Here is a 19,903-nt window from a genome sequence, read left to right as displayed (position 1 = left end):
GCGCTCACAGTTGCGAACTTAATGCGGGAAGTTAATACCACCCCTGGAGACAACAATAGAAATCGTGATTATTAAGTAATTCACACAGTTGTTAAGCAAATCTGCCTTTTCCATTAATAATAGCAATAGCAATAGCAGTAGACTTATATACCGCTTCATAGGCCTTTCAGGCCTCTCTAAGCGGTTTACAGAGAGTCAGCATATTGCCCCCAACAATCTGGGTCCTCATTTTACCCACCTCGGAAGGATGGAAGGCTGAGTCAACCCTGAGCCGGTGAGATTTGAACCGCTGACCTGCTGATCTAGCAGTAGCCTGCAGTGCTGCATTTAACCACTGCGCCACCTTGGCTCCTTCCATTAACTTTGCTGGTCAGAAGTCGGCTGGGAAAACTGCAAACAGCAGTCATGTGACCTCAGGACATTGAAAGCATCATAAATACTTGCCAGTTGCCAAGTACCCAAATTTTGACCATGGGGATGCAGAGATGATTATAAGCGTGACGACCGATTGTAAGTCATTTCTTCAGCACCGTTGTAACTTCGAACCGTCACGAAACGAATGATTTAAAGTTGTGGCTCACCTATATTTAGAATTTTAAGAGGAGTTTTACATGTTTTAGTGGTCTGCAATAAAAAATAAAACCTTAAGACAGCTAGCATATCAGGAAGAATGGTTCCAGTTTGGATGGTTTTTTTTAAAAACTTCCAATTCATACTCGCTCTTAGTTTCATGGTTTGAAACCAAAAAGATGATTATGAATAAATTAGAGGAAGGTGACAGCCTTATTCAGACTGGATTATCGTATTTGCAGCATGCCTGGTTCCAACAGAAGCACTCACTATTCCTAAATAAACTTTGGAAGCGATTTTTGAAATGGGTAGCAGTGCTGTTTCATTTCAGTGATTGTCATGGGATTATGGTTTAGATTTCCTGTTCCCCATAGTCTTGTCTCTCATAAATCTGGACGATTATGAATGATGTGGTTGGAATCTGTGAAGGAGTGATATGCATGGTAGAGGATTATTTGGGGTGCAATTAATGTCTGCAAAATCTGTGGTCAAATGCCCTTTGTGGAATTTCTGTTAGTGGGAGCTGGTTACTAAAATTTGGAATGTGTCCTCTAAGTGTTGGAAATGCAGTAGCTAAGTGTTGGAAATGCAGTCAGACCCCAGGTACCTATTACCATATGTGGTGGACGTGTAGCAAAGAAGAGAATATTGGGAGAAAATACAAAACAGGCTGGAAGTGATAATCAAACAGAATATTGAGTTGAAACTAGACACATGTCTCCTAGATATACTACCAGAGGGCTATGATAAAGGGAACACATACTTAGTTTTACACATACTGACGGCAGCAAGGATAATATATGCTAAATATTGGGAAAATGTAAATACCCCACCAGAGGAGGCTGTAATTCAATTTGTTTTTTGACTGTGCCGAAATGGTTAGATTAACTTTTAAAATTAAAGATCAAGAAGATACAGATTATTATATGATTTGGAATAAATTCTATGAATGGGTAGAAGCAAGAGGTAGGAATTAGAGAAAAGTAAGATCCTAAATGTTAGTACTGAAAAGAAGAAAGTAAATAATGATAATACTTTAATGTAAGAAGAAATTTAGCTAAAAGCTTTTTAGTTATATTATTATTATTGTTACTATATCATTATTAATGTTATTATGTAGCTTGTATGTCAATGTTACCCCGACAATGCATTGCTTTTCAAAAAAAGTGTTTATGAATAAAATTTATAAAATAAAATAAAATTTGGAATGTGTGTTGCACATTGTTTAGAAACTAAGGGAAACTTTTTGATTGGGAAAAAGTGATGCCATCTGCCTGCATCTTTGGTAGAGTTGAAGGAGAGACACAGAACTGACTCTAGTGATTTAACTACGCTTTTCAAAAGAAAATAATACAGTAGGTAGTTCATGGTTCAACTCTGGGTCCTTAGTGCTCTGAAACTGGTTGTTTGCTTCAGTGGTGGGTTTCAAAAATTGTTCAAACCTACTCTGTGGGTGTGGCCTCCTTTGTGGGAGTGGCTTGCCGCCCATGTGACCGGATGGGAGTGGCTTGCCGCCCATGTGACCGGATATGAAGATGCTGACGACACTTGTCAGAACCACCTTAAATTACCTCATACACAGCACTGGCATGCATAAGAATATGATGTAAACCTGTTTTTTAAAAGGTATCTTTGGTTTGCGTTAAAACAACTTCAACACACACAATGTTCTGATTGCACCACAAACGCAGTAGTCATCCTTACCTTTCACAGAGGCACTGAGTTTTATAAATATGAGCAGGATAGTGTAGAATAATCATATCCAAGGACGAGTGGTGGGTTTCAAATTTTTTTGGAACCTCTTCTGTAGGTGTGGCCTGCTTTCCGGGTCCACTGGTGGAACCTCTTCTAACCGGTTCGGTAGATTTGACGAACCGGTTCTACCGAATAGGTGCGAACTGGTAGGAACCCACCTCTGGTTTGCTTGCTAGACATTTCATTACCCAACCAAGTAACAGGAACAGTACTAATGAGCGTGGGGTTTGCTCCCTGTTTATACACAGTAGCTTGCCCTTTCAGTGTTGATGGGGGTGTGGTTTTCTCCTTGCTAGCTTCTTGATTGAAGTGTTTTTTGCCTGATTGTTTGTCTGGTGTTAATCCCAGTTTATCGGGGGAAACTACTTGTACTTTTGAACCATCTATAACTTCCTGATAGTTTTCAAGGGGAGCCCCATATGGAGTGTATTACAATAATCCAATAGTGAGATGAGCATGATAAGGGCATAACTGATTTTCAGAAGGACCAGAGGTGACATCAGAGGTGGGTTCCTACCAGTTCGCACCTATTCGGTAGAACCGGTTCGTCAAATCTACCGAACCGGTAAGAAGAAGTTCCGCCAGTGGACCCGGAAAGCAGGCCACACCTACAGAAGAGGTTCCAAATTTTTTTGAAACCACCACTGGTGGGTGTGTAATGTCCCGCAGTTATCTATGCATTAATAATGATCTAGTAATATTTCCTTATACATTTTAGGGACCTTTCCTTACATAATTGGTGTTTTCTTTCATATTTTTGGATTTCTAATTTCTGTTTCCGTTAGTTGGTTAAATTGCTAAAACCAATCCCATGTGAAAAAGTATTCAAAGCCTTCTTGATTTTAATTGTCAATTTATTTATTCCTGCATATTGTAATATTTATTCATTTACATATCTCTGTTTTTCCACTGTTGTGCAAACACAATTCCAGCAGCTGCTAACATGTGTAAAATTAAATATATATTATACTCCCTTTCAAATAGCCAACAAAATATTTCTGGTTTTAATTCCATATCTTGCTTTACGATTGCTTCTAACCACTAACTTCTGAATAACTACTTGGACCGACCTAAGTACTAATTCATAATTTCATATCTGGTCACATGGGCAGCAAGCCACTCCCATCCGGTCACATGGGCAGCAAGCCACTCCCATCCGGTCACATGGGTGGCAAGCCACTATCACAAAGGAGGCCACACCCACAGAGTAGGTTCCAACAATTTTTGAAACCCACCACTGGGTGACATGATAGCAGTGTTCCAATATTTGAGGGCTGCCACAAAGAAGAGGGGGTCAAACTATTCTCCAAAGCACCAGAAGACAGAACAAGAGGCAACGGATGGAAACTAATTAAGCAGAGACTCAACCTAGAACTTTGTAGAAATTTCTTGACGGAACAATTAATCAGCTTGCCCCCAGAAGTTGTGGATGTTCCAACACTGGAGGTTTTTCAGAAGAGATGGGATAGCTATTTGTCCAGGATGGTATAAGGTCTCCTGCTTACCAGATGGCTGGATTAGAAGACCTCCAAGGTCCCTTCCAACACGGTTAATCTGTTAAACCTGCTTTTTCCCATCTACAACTAAACAGCCTCCAGACACAATACAAGATTGTGATCAAGGTTGAAAGTGATTTCCTTACTTACTTTATAATCTGCATCATAAATTTGGGAAATGCTCAGAAACAGCATTTAAGATTGCCGCAAAAGGAGAGGGGAGGAAATTTTGTTGCATAAACGGAACTCCATTGGCACATTGGTGGTTTGGCTGCTGATCTCTGCAATTTGGCTGCTGATCTGCAATCTGCAATCATGATGTTGATATTCTAGATGGGAACAGGGATATTTAGATACATTTTGGAGAGTTTGATTTTTATGGACCCTTGACTGCTCCATCATGTTGAAAATTTTCCCTAAGATGTTTGGATTTCCTTCTTGGGAATGTAGAAGAACTGCCTTTAGGAGCCAAGAGAGCATAAAAATCTTATTGCACCTAAAATCAATACATTTATTAAGGCATAAACTTTTCTGTCCTTGCTAGGTTAACATCCTTATCTTCCTTTATATTTAAAGACAGGAAATTCATTTTTGAGGTGTTCAATTTTCTTCTACTTTCAGAGTTCTTTTTCTCCAGTTAATTTTCTCCTCTTTAAAAGAAAACTATTGCAAATAATTGCAAGCCATTATTTTAAATTATAAGCCCATTTGGAAGCACTGGCAGAAAGACAGCATTTTAGTTGAGTAACTATATATCTATATATCTATATATCTATATATCTATATATCTATATATCTATATATCTATATAACTATATATCTATATAACTATATATCTATATCTATATCTATATCTATATCTATATCTATATCTATATCTATATCTATATCTATATCTATATCTATATCTATATCTATATCTATATCTATATCTATATCTATATCTATATCTATATCTATATCTATATCTATATCTATATCTATCTATATCTATATATCAGCACAAATATAACAATGTAACAAAAAGGCAACAGTAAAAAATATTGGGTTTCTGCCTGGATAGTCTCTTGTGACGAGCCGAAGGACAGAGAATGGAAGTGTGATCTTCCTCCCATATTTGGGCATACCAGGGGTTGTGACTTTAAATAAATATAAAATCTATATCTATATCTATATCTATATCTATATCTATATCTATATCTATATCTATATCTCTATCTCTATCTCTATCTCTATCTCTATCTCTATCTCTATCTCTATCTCTATCTCTATCTCTATCTCTATCTCTATCTCTATCTCTATCTCTATCTCTATCTCTATCTCTATCTCTATCTCTATCTCTATCTCTATCTCTATCTCTATCTCTATCTCTATCTCTATCTCTATCTCTATCTCTATCTCTATCTCTATCTCTATATCTGTCTGTCTGTCTGTCTGTCTGTCTGTCTGTCTGTCTGTCTATCTATCTATCTATCTATCTATCTAATCAAAATATATATATCAATATATCAATATATCAATATATCAATATATCAATATATATATATATATATATATATATATACACACACACATATACATATACATATCAATATATATACATATCAATATCTATCTATCTATCTATCTATCTATCTATCTATCTATCTATCTATCTATCTATCTATCTATCTATCTATCTATCTAGTCCTCAGCTTTCAACAGTTCATTTAGTGACCATTGGAAGTTACGATGGCACTGAAAAAATGACGGATGGCCGTTTTTCACTCTTATGACCATTGCAGAATCCCACTGGTGTTGTAGTCAAAATTTGGCTGCATGGCAACTGCTTCATATTTATGACAGTTGCATTGTTCCGGAATCATGTGATCCCTTTTTGTGACTTTCTGACAATCAAAGTTAGTGGGGGAAGCTAGATTTACTTCACAACTTAACAAAAAGAATTCAGTGGTTCACTTAACAATGGGCAAGAAAGGTTGTAAAATGGGGCAAAACCCACTTAACATATTTCTCGCTTAGCAACAGAAATTTGGGGCTCAATTATCATCATAAGTTGAAAACTTCCTGTAAAATATTGGGGTTTTTTTTAAAGTCCAAAGGAATCTGACAAACATGAAAGTAGAAATAGCGGAAATGTGGGGAAATACTTTTCTTCCTTTCAACACTTTGTTTTACTCCTCTTATTGAGAATATATATTTCAAGGCATCTCTGCTTTTAGCTGTCGGGTTGCCTCTTTTTAAGGCTGTTTTTGTATTTTGCCCATGAAAAGTTCTGTACACATTGAAAGCCAACTCAGCTGCCTGGTGATTGTCGTCTGGCTGGAAGATAGGTTATATTTATAACCCACACACTTCAAATCTCAAGTGTCACCCAGCAGGTCTGTCTGAATAGGGAGCTGCGCTGATTAGGAAGGCCAAAAATATTCCCAAAACAATGTTATAGATTTAAATGCTTAAGGTCGAGTGGGTGAAGGACATCCCTCTGAATTGCAAGCTTACATAGTTATGGCAGTTTCTTCTGGTTCATTCCAAGATACTGTATTTTTCAGAGTATAAGACGCACCGGAGTATAAGACGCAGCAAGGTTTTGAAGAGGAAAAAAAAAGTTTTTACACTCTACGAACCTCCCCAAAACAGCCCGTTTTGGGGGGGAAATGGGCCCATTCCCCCCTCCAAAGCCATGAATAACCTTTAGGGAGCTTATAGAGTGCTCCTGGGGGTGGATGGGCCAAATATGAGGAAAAAACGGCCCGTTATTTGCAAAAATGGGCCCATTTTTCGTACAAAAAGGGCATGGATAGCCTTTAGGAAGCTTCTTTGTTCCTGGGGGCAGGGGGGGGGGGAGTAAAATTGAGCAAAAAACAGGCTGTTTTTTGCTCATTTCTGCCTTCCCCAGCCCCCAGGAGCTCTCTGAAAGCCTTCTACAGGCTCTTCATGGCCATTTTGGTGTGGTTTTGGGAGGCAGAGAATGCTGTATTCAGTGTATAAGATGCAGCCAGATTTTCAGTCTCTTTTTTGAGGGAAAAAGGTGCATCTTATACTCCGAAAAATATGGTACTTAAAATCTGTGATGATTAAGGGCTATATTGTTATATAGGCAGAATGGGCATTAGGATGAACATGTTTTGCAATGACTCCTAACCTGGAAGTCTCTGCATGAAGTTGGGGATTGTATTTTAACCATTCAATTAACCTGGGTAATGACCACCATGACCTGGATGACTGAGAATCTCTACAGGCTTTTAGCTATACAATTTGGGATGAACACCCTTTGAATGGTGTGGGAGTAGGAATGGATTTCCAGATGGGGGAAAATGCAGACTATAGCAATAGCAATAGCAGTAGACTTATATACCGCTTCATAGGCCTTTCAGGCCTCTCTAAGCGGTTTACAGAGAGTCAGCATATTGCCCCCAACAATCTGGGTCCTCAGGAAGGAGGAGCACTTACTCAGGTGACTCTCAGGACACAGACAAACCCCCAAGTGGCCTCAATGACCCTCTCTTGTGACAAGCAAAGTCAAAAGGGAAGCCAGATTCCCTTAACAACCATGTTACTACTTCAACAACTGCAACAACTCACTTAACAACTGTGGCAGGAAAGGTTGTAAAATGGGGCAAAATACACTTAACGGATGTCTCTCTTAGCAACATCAATTTTGGGCTCAATTGTGGTCCTAAGTTGACGGGTACCTGTAGTGTTCCCAACTGCATCCTTCTTTAAGTTTGTTCCTACTGTATGTGTGTTGGGCTTGGTCTCTGCGTGTTATGTGAATTTCGTTGTGTGTGTATACTGTGTATATACCTACAATGACAATAAAGTAAAGTACTGTATTATGAGTAGGAAATGACATGGAATCCCATCCATGTGGAATATTACTAACAAGCGGAGAAATGGGTCTTCTTTTAGATTAAACTGTAGTTGTTCTCAAAGAGCAGATGGACAGCATGCCCAGGTGACTGCAATAGCGAAGCGTGCCTATTTTTGGCTTGGAATAGCTGTATTTTTGACAGCTGTATAAAATTGACAGCTGTAGCCATTCTTGGACCTGAGAAAATGCCTGCAGTGCTCTAAATCCTTTAATAACCTTGCATGTTAGATTACTGCAAAGCACTCTACATGGGGCTACAAGAATTGTGGGCTTTATTGTGGTTGTAAATCAAGGACTACCTGTAGCTCCTTGGATGTAGGCTGTCTAATGTGCTTGTTCCCCAGTATGGGATCTTTGACAGAGGCATCATAGTGAACAGTTCAGTTTTTTTAAAATGTCTTTATGACACATGCACCTCCTCACCAAGCTTTGAGATTCTCTTGCCATGTTTTCGGCTTTTGAGTGGCTTGGAAGGGTGACCCGACAAATGCGCGCTCGACTAAAGCGCGCCGATGAAACCGCGTTGCGAAAACCACGACGTCATCAACAGTGCGCCGACAACAGCATGCTGACAGAAGCGCAATTTAAGTTAAGGTAAGGGTTAGGTTCAGGGTTAGTTTTAGGGTTAGGTTTAGAGTTAGGTTCAGGGTTAGGTTTAGGGTTAGGTTCAGGGTTAGGTTTACGGTTAGCATTACGGTTAGGTTTAGGGTTAGGGTTAGGTTTAGGGTTAGATTTAGGGTTAGGTTTAGAGCGCGCTTCTGTCGGCACGCTGCTGTTGGCGCGCTTCTGCGCTCATTCGTCGGCGCGATTTAGAACTCACGGTTTTGTCGCCGCGGTTTCATCGGGCGTGCTTTAGTCGAGCGCACATTTGTCGGGGAACCGCTTGGAAGTTCTGTTGTTCAGACTTTGCTGTCTTCCTTTATAAAGGAAGAGCTGAAGAAGCTTCTTGGATGAGAAGCGAAACGCCTTCAGAGAAAAACCAGAAAGTCCAGTTGCCTCTTGAAAAAGCACTTTTGGGTTTCCTTTATTAATTGTTCTGAAGTTTGTGGTTGTCTTTGTTACAAATGCTAGCAGTCAAGCAATAATTTTAAAGAACATATTCTAGTACAATCAAAAAACAAAACATTCATGCAAAAAAGCCCATGCCTTTGATGTTCAGAATCTGGATTATTCAAGGACAGCCTAAATCCAAAATACTTGCAATGATTTTATGTTCTTTAAGCCTTCTATCGGTTTTTCTTAGCAACATTATCTACTGGAAAATTCCATTAGGAGAAGATTGCTTAGGAAGAGGAAAAATATAATTATTCCAGAATTATTTATGTGTCACTTGCATTTATTTAATTATCACAAGTGCTTTTACGCTATTTCAGAGCTATTATTATTTTAAATTTATTGTATCCCATAGGCTCCAGGCAACTCAGAAGGAAAATAATACAGTGTTATCCTGTGCAATAAACATATAAAATGTATCACATATAATATTCAACCAGATTGTCTAGCACAGGGCTCAGCAAACTTAAGCATTCAAAGAGCCATTTGGGCCCGTTTCCCACAGAAAAGAAAACACCTGGAGCCACAAAAGTCCTAACCGGAAGCCCCCTGTTCAAATCTGGAGCTGACCGGAAATTCAGTTCCCCCCATAGAGTCTCCTCCTAGTGCGACATACTTTTTCCTCTACCTGTCATAACTGAAAGCCCTATCAATTGTGGAGACAACTGGAAAACCCTCCCCCTTGCCATAGAGTCTTCTCCTGGCACACTGTGCTTCTCCCTCCCCCACCGGAAGCTTCTCTCAAAATTGTGGCACCGACCGGTGACGGAGCCGCAGCAGAGGGAGGAAAGAGCCACATGCGGCTCCAGAGCCGCAGTTTGCTGACCCCTGGTCTAGCAGTATTATTATTCTTCAAGTCATCTACTCCTCTGTCCCCTAACAGAACCGGAGTCTTCAGAAATTCGAATATCAAGAATAAGAGTGCAAATACTGTTTCTGGTTTGAGCTTATTCTTTAGCAAATATGCTTGAGGTTCATAATGTGGAAGAGGGGTGTCACAAGGAAAATTTGCAAGGAAATGCCTTTTACAGGGTTTTTGTTCTTGGCTGTTTCCACTCTGACTGTCTTTTGTGAGCAGGAAAGCGGTGCATAAGCTTCTATTTGCTTTGAATGATTTCAATGTGTTCCCAAAATGTGAACTTTACCCACTGGTTCAAGAAAAGTTGGAGACCCTTGCCAATACAGATTGTGTGTCCGTGTAGGTGGAAGGGTGTATGTATGTATGGGTGTATGTATGTATGCATGTATGTAACGGACACGGTGGCTCAGTGGCTAAGATGCTGAGCTTGTCAATCAGAAAGGTCGGCAGTTCAGCGGTTTGAATCCCTAGCGCTGCGTAATGGACTGAGCTCCCATTGTGGGTGGGCGGAGCCTGCTACCAAGCGGGCCTGCATAGGTAAGCTAACAGCGAGGGGGAAGAATCCGCTGTGCCACGCGATTTAGATTACCTAGAAAGCAGGAAATCCTAATATAAATTGTAGCTAATATAAATTGTGCATCCCAGCTGATTGTCGGAAATGCATTTTTTTTACTACTGGTTCGGGCGAACTGATAGCTTTTTTTGCTACCGGTTTGGGCAAGGCGATTCGAACTGGTAGCATTTCACCCTTGGTCAAGATCATAGGACATATTCTTTCTTGGTCAGGCTGTATTTGGAATATGGTGTCCAGTTCCAGGCATCACATCAAGCAACAACATTGACAGGTGCAGGTTTTAAGAAGAGACCTACAAAATAGTGATGAGCTGAGAAACCAAGTCATCTAGGAATGGTTAAAGGTGGGAAAGAACTGAAGACCGAAGGGAGATATTATATCAGTCAGTGGTGGGATTCAATTTTTTTTTACTACCGCTTCTGTGGGCATGGCTTTGTGGGCGTGGCAGGGGAAGGATACTGCAAAATCCCCATTCCCTCCCCACTCTCAAAATTTCCGCTACCGGTTCTCCAGAACCTGTCAGAACTGGTTGAATATCACCTCTGATACCAGTCTTCAAATGGAACACTGAATACTGAAAATTCCCCTGAATACCGAACTAGAACCAGTGTTAAAATTACAGGAAAGTGAGATATTAGGAGGAACTTCCTAATGGCAAAGCTGTCAACCAGTCAGTTAGATCAGTGGTCCCCAACCTTTTTATCGCCGCGGACCAGTCAGCCTTTGATAATTTTACCGTGGCCCGCTGAGCGCGCGCAGGGGTGGGGGGGCGTTGTTCGCGACGACACATTGATTGTTTATATATCAGATTGTTTTGATTAAACAACTTTTATTTTATTGTATTTAAACATGCCTTACAAAATAAAATACAATTACATAAATATAAAGTGCTTTAATATGGCCCCCCCCACCCGGACAGACTTATGTTCCTCAAAGACCATCCTGAACCCTCAACCCGGACCAACCTTTCTGCCCGCCCTCCCCCTCCCCACCACATTCGGCGGGCAAAGAACAGAGCGCGCGCGCGCGAATGCCGTGGAGAGAGAGAATATATATACATATATATAAATATATAACTGTTTGGGAGTAAAAGCGGGGAGGCGCACCCAGCCGGGTGGGGGGGGGAGGAGGAGGAAGGAGGGTGGGAAGGAAGCTGGCAAGCGAAGAACAGAAAGTAATTAGCAAGGATTAAAACGACCTGCCGGAAAAAGGAGAGGGGAAAAAAACAACACCAGATCTGACGGCTAGTGCAGCCTCCACCGGAGGGGCTGCAGAAACACACACCGCCAGTCCTGTCCTTCCTTTCCAACCAGTCTCTCTCCGCGCGCGCATACACACACACACACACACACCACACAAACACACACCCGCCGGCAGATATGCACGCACACACACTTTTTTTTTTTTTGCAATTGGCAGAACTACGGTTTTCTTTCTTTTAAAAAAAATAATTAAATGGAGGTGGGGGGTGTGTGGAGAGAAAGGGAGAGAAGCGGACACATAAAACCGAGCCGCACTCGCGAACCACAGCATGCATCTGGGTGACAAAATTGCAGGGAGAAAGCAGGAAAAGCCGAGGAGAGAGCAAAAAAAGAAAAGAGCCAGACCAAGCGCCGCAGGGCGGGAAGGAAGGCGATGATGATTGGGGGAGGTTTGAAAAAGCAGATCCAAGCGCAAAAGTTACTGAGTCATTTCAGCGGGGGCCGGAACAGTTTTCTTGACTCCCTCCCTCTCTCTCTCCTCTCTCACTCTCTCTTTCCCTGGCGATGGATCGGTGCGGGAGGGGGGGGGAGAGAAGGGAGGAGACGGCGAGGGAGGGAGGGAGAGAGAGCCGAGGGTGGGACCAAAGGGGGGGGGAGAGAAATGCATTTAAGAGGAGCGGATTTAAAAGAGCGATCATGGCCCCCGGTCGCTGCGCGGCCCGGTGCCAGGTACTCCACGGCCCGGCACCGGTCCGCGGACCGGGGGTTGGGGATCACTGAGTTAGATGATCTTATGAAATAGTTGTCAGGCCTGCGTAGAATGTGATGTTGTCAAAATAAAATTCCTTTCTAGAATCCAAGGTCATCCTTTGTCTCTACACCTCTGCACCTGACCGGAACTGGATGGGTAGAAGCTGCCAGCATGGCAGTGGAAGATTGGGCCATGTGATGGACTGGTGGATGCGTGGCGGCAGAATCTTGAACTTTCATATGAGTGGGGAAAACCAGGACGCTTTCAGATTCAGATTTTCCCAGATGGCTCTCTTAATAAATTGGAACTTTGAGCAATACTTTGCCTTGGACTCTGATTTAATTTTGCATGTTATTTGGAACCCTGACAGTAGCATTTTCCTCTTCATAGGGTTTTAAAGCAGAGGCTGGATAGCCATCTGTCCAAACTGATTTATCAGATTCTGCAGTTATGTGGGAGTTAGATTAGAAGACATTTGAGATATTTTCCAATTCTTCAATTTTTAAAGGGAATTTATATTTTATTTATTTATTTTATTTATTTATTAGACTTATATACCGCTTCATAGGGCTGTCAGCCCTCTCTAAGCAGTTTACAAATTTTTTAGCAAATTGAGTCAGCAACTTGCCCCCACAGTCCGGGTCCTCATTTCACCCACCTCGGAAGGATGGAAGGCTGAGTCGACCTTGAGCCGGTGAGATTTGAACCGCTGAAATGCAGATCACAGTCAGCTAAAGTGGCCTGCAGTACTGCACTCTAACCACTGCGCCACCTCGGCTCATATCTCTCACCATGTTGAAGAATTCTGTCAAGTGCCCCAAATGTGCCCTAAATAATTTTCTATCTTTCTCTGCAGGATTCAGAAGGAGGCCTTTATGTTTGCATGAATACTTTCCTGGGATTCGGAAGGGAACACGTAGAAAGGCACTATCGCAAGACAGGGCAGTGTGTATACTTGCATATCAAGCGGCACGTGAGAGAGGTAAGTGATTCTCTATCCCAGACTTCAGAAGGTCTGCTTCAAAAATTGCTACTTTAGCATTTATATTTGACAATGTGATTTGATGACTGGCATTATAAAGTTGTGCAGTTCATAAATACCTATTGAGGACATTCTGCTTCCAAGACCTCTCTTCAAATCTCTGTAATGGAAGCTTCATCAATATGTGGTCTGAATTGTAGAGTGTTCCTTGGTTTTGTAGATATAGAGGAACTTGATCCTAGGGGGATTGGCAATGATGAGTCTTTTACGCATACTGAGAGCACATGCACCAAAGACAAATCCCTTGTGTGTCTAATCGTGGCACGACAAAACCGCGGTCCACTAAAGTGCGCCCGATTAAAGCGCGTACCTGACGTCATCAGCAGCGCGACAAATACAACCGCAGAGATTTTAAAAAGCGCTTTTAAAGCAAGCCGATTCACGTAAAGGTAAGGGTTAGGTTTAGGGTTAGGGTTAGGTTAAGGGTTAGGGTTAGGTTTAGGGTTATGTTAAGCGTTAGGGTTAGGGTTAGGGTTAGGGTTAGGTTAAGGGTTAGCGTTAGGTTTAGCGTTAGGTTAAGGGTTAGGTTTAGGGTTAGGTTTAGGGTTAGGTTTGGGGTTAGGTTTGGGGGGGTTAGGGTAAGGTTTTCGTGTTAATTTTAACTTTACCGCTCACAGCGTGATGTTTTCGTCACGCTGTGATGACGTCAGGTACGCACTTTTGTCGAGCGTGCTTTAGTCTACTGCGGTTTTGTGGTGGAACCGTGTCTAATCACAATAAAGAGTTCTGTTCTGTTTATTCTATTCTATTCTATTTTATCCTATTCCATTCCATTCCATTCTATCCCATCCCATCCCATCCCATCCCACCCCAACCCACTCCATTCCACTCCACTCCACTCCAGTCTATGATTCATCTCTATTTGGGATTGTTTAGATCCCACTTTGAATACCATGGTCTGTAGGTTTGCCACCATGGCCCTAGTTTGCAGTTCAATATTACCGGAGAAGAAGCTACTCGGGATTAGGTTTACAACTCTTAGTGGCTTTTTGGCAATGCTGTTACAGTGAGCTCTGGCACTTAGATCATTTGAGATGAGTACTCCGAGGTCCTTGAGGGAGTCAAGCTCTTACTCTTGGAATAGTATTTCCTACATTTTTCATGTCATTCTATCTGTATTTATGAGGAGCATCCATGATTGCTTCATTACAAAGGGTATAAGTAAAAGGAAGATGGAACTAAAACGTGATTTAAGACTGCTGTATATCTCTCCTTATGTTTATCTATCAGTTAAGGATCGATGCATTTAAGATGTATCATTTAAGGATGTATTAACTTATATATGATGGCATATTTCACTGGTGTCAAAATTGAAATTTACTAGGACTTAGGCCTGATATTGCTGATCCTAAATCCAGATGTAAGGAAGGAAGGATGGATAATCAGGCTAGCCATAAAAATGTTCACTGCTACTGAAACAATAAATGCAGGTCTGACTGAAATCTTTGGAGAGCAACGGTTGCCTAATGTAGACAAAGCACACACAGATCTTTCTCTAAATCAGACTTGAGGTTTTCTAACTGAATCATGCATATTTGTCGTAGCTGGGAACACTACTGTGGCTTGCAAAGTGGCATCTATATTACCATATTTTTTTGACTATAAAACACACCGGATTATAAGACGCACCTAAATTTACAGGGGGAAAACAAGAAAAAATAGTTTTTGGCCTCTGTGCATCGTGTTTTCGGCCTCCCCGGCCCCCAGAAGCACTCTGTAGTGCTCTGCACATTCTGTTTTCGCAAAAAAAAGGGCCCGTTTTCACCAAAAATGTCCTCTTTTTTGGCTTGCAGAGTCCTTCTAGGGGCCAGGGAGGGTGAAAACGCAACACATGGAGAGTTCAGGAGGCCAAAAATGCCCGTATTCGGTCACCTAAATTTCCACCCACTTTTAGGGGGAAACCAGATGCATCTTATGCGCCAAAAAATATGGTATATGTTCTGGGTAGCATAGGAGAGCCAGCTTGATGTAGTAGGTAGTGATTAAGACACCAGAATATAAACCAGGAGACCATGAATCTATAGAGATTCTCAGTCATCCAGGTCATGGTTGTCCCAAAGGTCCTTTTTCAGGAGGCAACTGGATTCTTTTGTTTTTTCTTTGAACACATAACCTCCAAGGACACAGATAAACCTACAAGTGTAGGTTGTTGAGAGACCGCCTTCTGCCGATTACCTCCCTAAATCGACCAATTAGATCGCACAGACTGGGCCTCCTCCGAATCCCATCCGCCAGTCAATACCGACTGGCGACCACGCGGAGGAGAGCCTTTTCTGTTGCTGCCCCGACCCTGTGGAACGAGCTCCCCATGGAGATCCGCACCCTCACCACTATCCAGACCTTCCGCGCAGCCCTCAAGATCTGGCTCTCCCAGCAGGCCTGGGGATAGGCTCCTAATTACCCGCCCGAGTGTTTGACTGTTGAATGAAAGTTGGGTTTTTATTACTTTTCTGTTGTTCACATATTGTTTTGTTTTGACCTTGCACCTCCCCTTCCTTGTGGTTGTAAGCCGCCCTGAGTCCCCTCAGGGAAAAGGGCGGCATATAAATCCCAATAAATACCTAAAATACCTAAATACAAGTGGCCTCAATGACCCTCTAAAAGGATGCAAATGACCAGCTGTCTACAAGGAATATAAATCCTTCCATTCCCCACTGTCCTGTCAGAGCTGAAGAAGCTTCTTGGATGAGAAGCAAAACATCTTCAAAGAAAAAACAAGAAAGTCCAGTTGCCTCCTGAAAAAGCACCTTTGGGACAGGAGGCCTTGAGTTCTAGTCGTACCTTAGGTACGAAGCCAGCTCGATGATCTTGGGCCAATCGTTCCCTCTCAGTCCTAGAAAGAAGGTAGTGGCAAACCATTTTTGAAATCTTGCTAAGAAAACTGGTTGAAATGGTTTCCAGGAGTCAATTCTGACTGAAAGGAACGAAGGAAATAAGGGAAGGGAGAAACGGTAGCATAAGATAATGTGAAGATTCCTGGGGATAAAACATGATTTTACTTCTGCTTATAGTACACGGGAAATGTGTCCAAACTCTACTAGTTAGTTAGTTAGTTAGCAGTTAGACTTATATACCGCTTCATAGGGCTTTCAGCCCTCTCTAAGCAGTTTACAGAGTCAGCATATTGCCCCCATAGTCTGGGTCCTCATTTCACCCACCTCAGAAGGATGGAAGTCTGAGTCAACCTTGAGCCGGTGAGATTTGAACCACTGAACTGCAGATAGCAGTCAGCTGAAGTGGCCTGCAGTACTGCACTCTAACCACTGTGCCACCTCGGCTCAACACTGTTGTTGAGTAACTATCAACACTGTTAGAAGGAAATGCAACATTTGGCATGGATAAGGGTGTGACCTAGTCCATATCTTCCCTATCTTACAAAAAAGCATTTAGAGGAGATTGTAAGAGGTTTGAATGGAGATGATGTGAGCTTGTGATGAGCTGATCTTGTCTGATTATTTAATCATTATTTATTAGTTTCAATAAATTATTAATACATTCTAAGCCACTCTGGTCATAGCAGATTCTGTGCAGCATCTATACATACTACATTGATAGAGATAAGTTCCAAAATATTTCAAAATATTCCAAACACCTTTAGCAACAATTCATAAACTCTGATGGTATATGGCGGAGTTGGCGAACCTTTTCGGTAACGTGGGTGCATGCCAGAAACCAGAAGAGCAGCCTCCCGGTGCACATGTGCGGGCTGGGAAAATGATCCTCCGGTTTCCGGCATGCTCATGTGCACCAGCCAGCTGGTCTTCGCCTGTGCATGTGCACCAGAAACCGGAAGACTAGGTGGATGGTGCGCATGCACACACTGGAAATCAGAAGAACTGGGCGGGAGGAGGAGCCAACATCGCGACGATACGGATGTGTGGTCTTGATGCTCCGAGACTGCTGCTGGTACTTTTGCCGCTGGGTGGTCCAATCGGACCTAAACCATCCGGTAGAGATGGTGAACAGGAAGAATAAGTCTTGCTGGTCTCAGGGACACCACAAAGTCCCAGATCGATCCAAGAGAAGTTCTTCAAGCTGGCGACAAAACGTCCAGCCCCAGGCTGATGAAGTTGGGATGGCTCTGGAACGGAAGGGAAGTGGAAAGAGAAAGTGTGTCCATCTGGTGAGGAAACTTTATTTTTTTGGAAAAGACTGCCTAATTTTTTTAAAAAGTTAAATTAAATCCAAAAGCAGAAGAAAATAAGCAGCGAAATTAACCTATATTTGATTGCTTTTGATAGTGTGTTTAATTTTACTTTGTGGATTGAAGTGCTCATAACTTTTTTTTTAAAGAGAACGGATCAGTTTTTCTTCTATTTTTTTATTTTTATTTTTTAACCTATGGATTAAAGTCTTCTTTATTTCAACAAGGACTTTTATTACTTGATATTAATTCTATTTTGGAAGAACTGGGTGACTGCTCTTGTGGTTTTTGATGCTCCCACACACATGAAAACCAGATGGCTGGCACGCCGGAACCCGGAAGAGCAACAGGTGATGGCTTGCGTTCCCAGAGAGATGGCTCTATGGGTCACTTCCAGCACACGTCCCATAGGTTTGCTATCATGGGTATATGGGAAAGACCAGTGGTGGGTTATGACCAGTATGCCCTGTACGGGCGTACCAGTGCCTGCCGGAAGCACCAGGTACCATTCTGGTACGGTGCTCTGGAGGGCCCACCTGCCTGCCCGCGCTCCTTACCGGTATTTGAGGTTTTCGCGGCTCACACGCACGGAGCATACGGCACCTGTGCAGCGCTCCGCCAAGCAGCTGGAACGTCATGGAAGCATCACAGAGTGTCACGGGCAGTAAGTATGCATGTGCGCTCTATGCGCATTCATGTAGTGGACACCAAGCCCCGTTGCACTGTACTGGTTACAATGGGATCCGGAACCCACCACTGGGAGGAGGAAGAACCAAACTGGTCAATAAGCAATAAAAAAGATTTCCGAGTCCATAGAAAGAAAAGAGGCACAAGAGGCATTGTGGAAAGAACCCACCCTAGTTTTCTGGAGAATAAAAGAAGAGAATAACTTCTTTCAACCTTGCAAGATTCTAATAGTGTAGTTTTACAATAATGACAGAGCTATATTCATACTTGTGCATCTTATTTTATCTGGGCTATTTTGAAGGACTCATATTCTCCTGCAGGAAAAGAACTTTATAACACATCAAATCCCAAAGCCAGTCTAAAAGCTATAAAAGATCCTTTATAGCTTTTCAAAAACCCAGGAGAAGGGCACAATTTAATTGTTCCTGGCAAAACAATCATGAAAGAATTAGTCATGGAAAACAGGTCAATAAAAGGTTCTGAATACAGGACGGGGCAGTTTTTGGTCCTGTCAAAAGTAGATCTTGGAAAAAAAGGAGGGGGGGAAGTGAAACAAATTAAAATAGAACTAACTTCAGTGAAAAGGAAGGGGGTCTTGTATGAAATATATTAGAAGGATTTACTCCCAATGAACGAATGAAAAATGGATGCAAAAACAGAAGCGTGACCCGTCAAAATCGCGGTCCACAAAAGCGCGATCGACGAAAGCGCGCATTTGACATCATCACAGCGCGACAAAAAAAAATTAAAAATTGAAATAAAAATAAAATTAAAGCAAGCCTATAAATAATAAACAAATCCAAATCCAAATCCAAATCCGATTCACATAAAGGTAAGGGTTAGGTTTAGGGTTAGGGTTAGGGTTAGGTTAAGGGTTAGGGTTAGGTTTAGAGCGTTAGGGTTACGTTTAGCGTTAGGTTAAGGGTTAGCGTAAGGTTAAGGGTTAGGTTTAGGGTTAGATTTAGGGTTAGGTTAAGGGTTAGGTTTAGGGTTAGGTTTAAGGTTAGGTTTGGGGGGGTTAGGGTAAGGTTTTCGCTTTATTTTTACATTTTTCGATCACAGCACGATGTTTTCGTCGCGCTGTGATGACGTCAAATGCGCGCTTTTGTCGACTGCGATTTTGTCGTCCACGGTTTTGTGGTGGAACCAAACAGAAGATGAACAAGAGGCTTCTACACTGCAGTTGGAGCATCACGGAGAGGTCGAGGAGTGTCACAGGCAGTAAGTATGCATGCGGGCACTGTGTGTGCATGCATGCGCGCTGCGCACCTTCATATGGTGGATGCCTAGCCCCAATGCACCATACCGATTGCACCGGGATCCGGAACCCACCACTGATAAGAAGCAAAACGTCTTCAAGGAAAAACAAAGGAAGTCCGGTTGTCTCTTGAAAAGCCACCTTTGGGATAACCCATAATAGACACCATGTAGGATTGTTGTTGGGAGGAAAATCAGAGGAGGAATGTGTTGGCTGCTTTGGAGTTATTTGTAAAAATAATAAAGGCTGGATTCAAATAAACAAATTGATGGCTCGGGTGAAAAATACACTTATTAATCATCTCAGCTTACTTTCTGCTATTTTATAAATGCTTCCAGATTAATCATGCAGGTCTCTGGTTTTATTCATACATTTCCTTACTGCTTTGTCTTGTCAACTTTTGTTAGGAGAGAAAATGTGTGAAAGGGACAAAAAAGGCAGAATTGTTCTGTGATTTCCCCCCCCCCCCTTTTCGGTTTGGTGAGCATCATCTCCTCCAGAAATGCCGCATTCTAAGTTTTTGGCAATTCACGGTTTATGACAAGAAGTCTCAGCTCTTTTACATGTTTGATTTATTCTGCTGTGGCGGCCCTCATTGAATAAAATATAATGCTGTTTAGGGCATGCTTGGGTAGATAACG

General features: G+C 42.0%; 1 protein-coding gene across 3 annotated transcripts in view; it reads left to right on the top strand.

The window, feature by feature from the left end:
* The window catches only part of USP13 (ubiquitin specific peptidase 13), a 103,571-nt gene that overhangs the window by 10,479 nt on the left and 73,189 nt on the right, over positions 1-19,903 (top strand). For all 3 annotated transcript variants that reach the window (XM_087725201.1, XM_087725203.1, XM_087725202.1), the window contains exon 2: positions 12,988-13,113. In XM_087725201.1, coding sequence (XP_087581327.1) covers positions 12,988-13,113 — 126 coding nt within the window. The remainder of the gene's footprint in view (positions 1-12,987; positions 13,114-19,903) is intronic.

The sequence above is a fragment of the Thamnophis sirtalis genome, unplaced genomic scaffold (assembly GCF_051295495.1).
Source record: "Thamnophis sirtalis isolate CommonGarterSnake01/CBP01778 unplaced genomic scaffold, rThaSir2_p1.2 scaffold_11, whole genome shotgun sequence".
NCBI lineage: Eukaryota > Metazoa > Chordata > Lepidosauria > Squamata > Natricidae > Thamnophis > Thamnophis sirtalis.
Note: the sequence above shows the minus strand (reverse complement) of the source record. Positions and strands in the feature narration are given on the sequence as shown.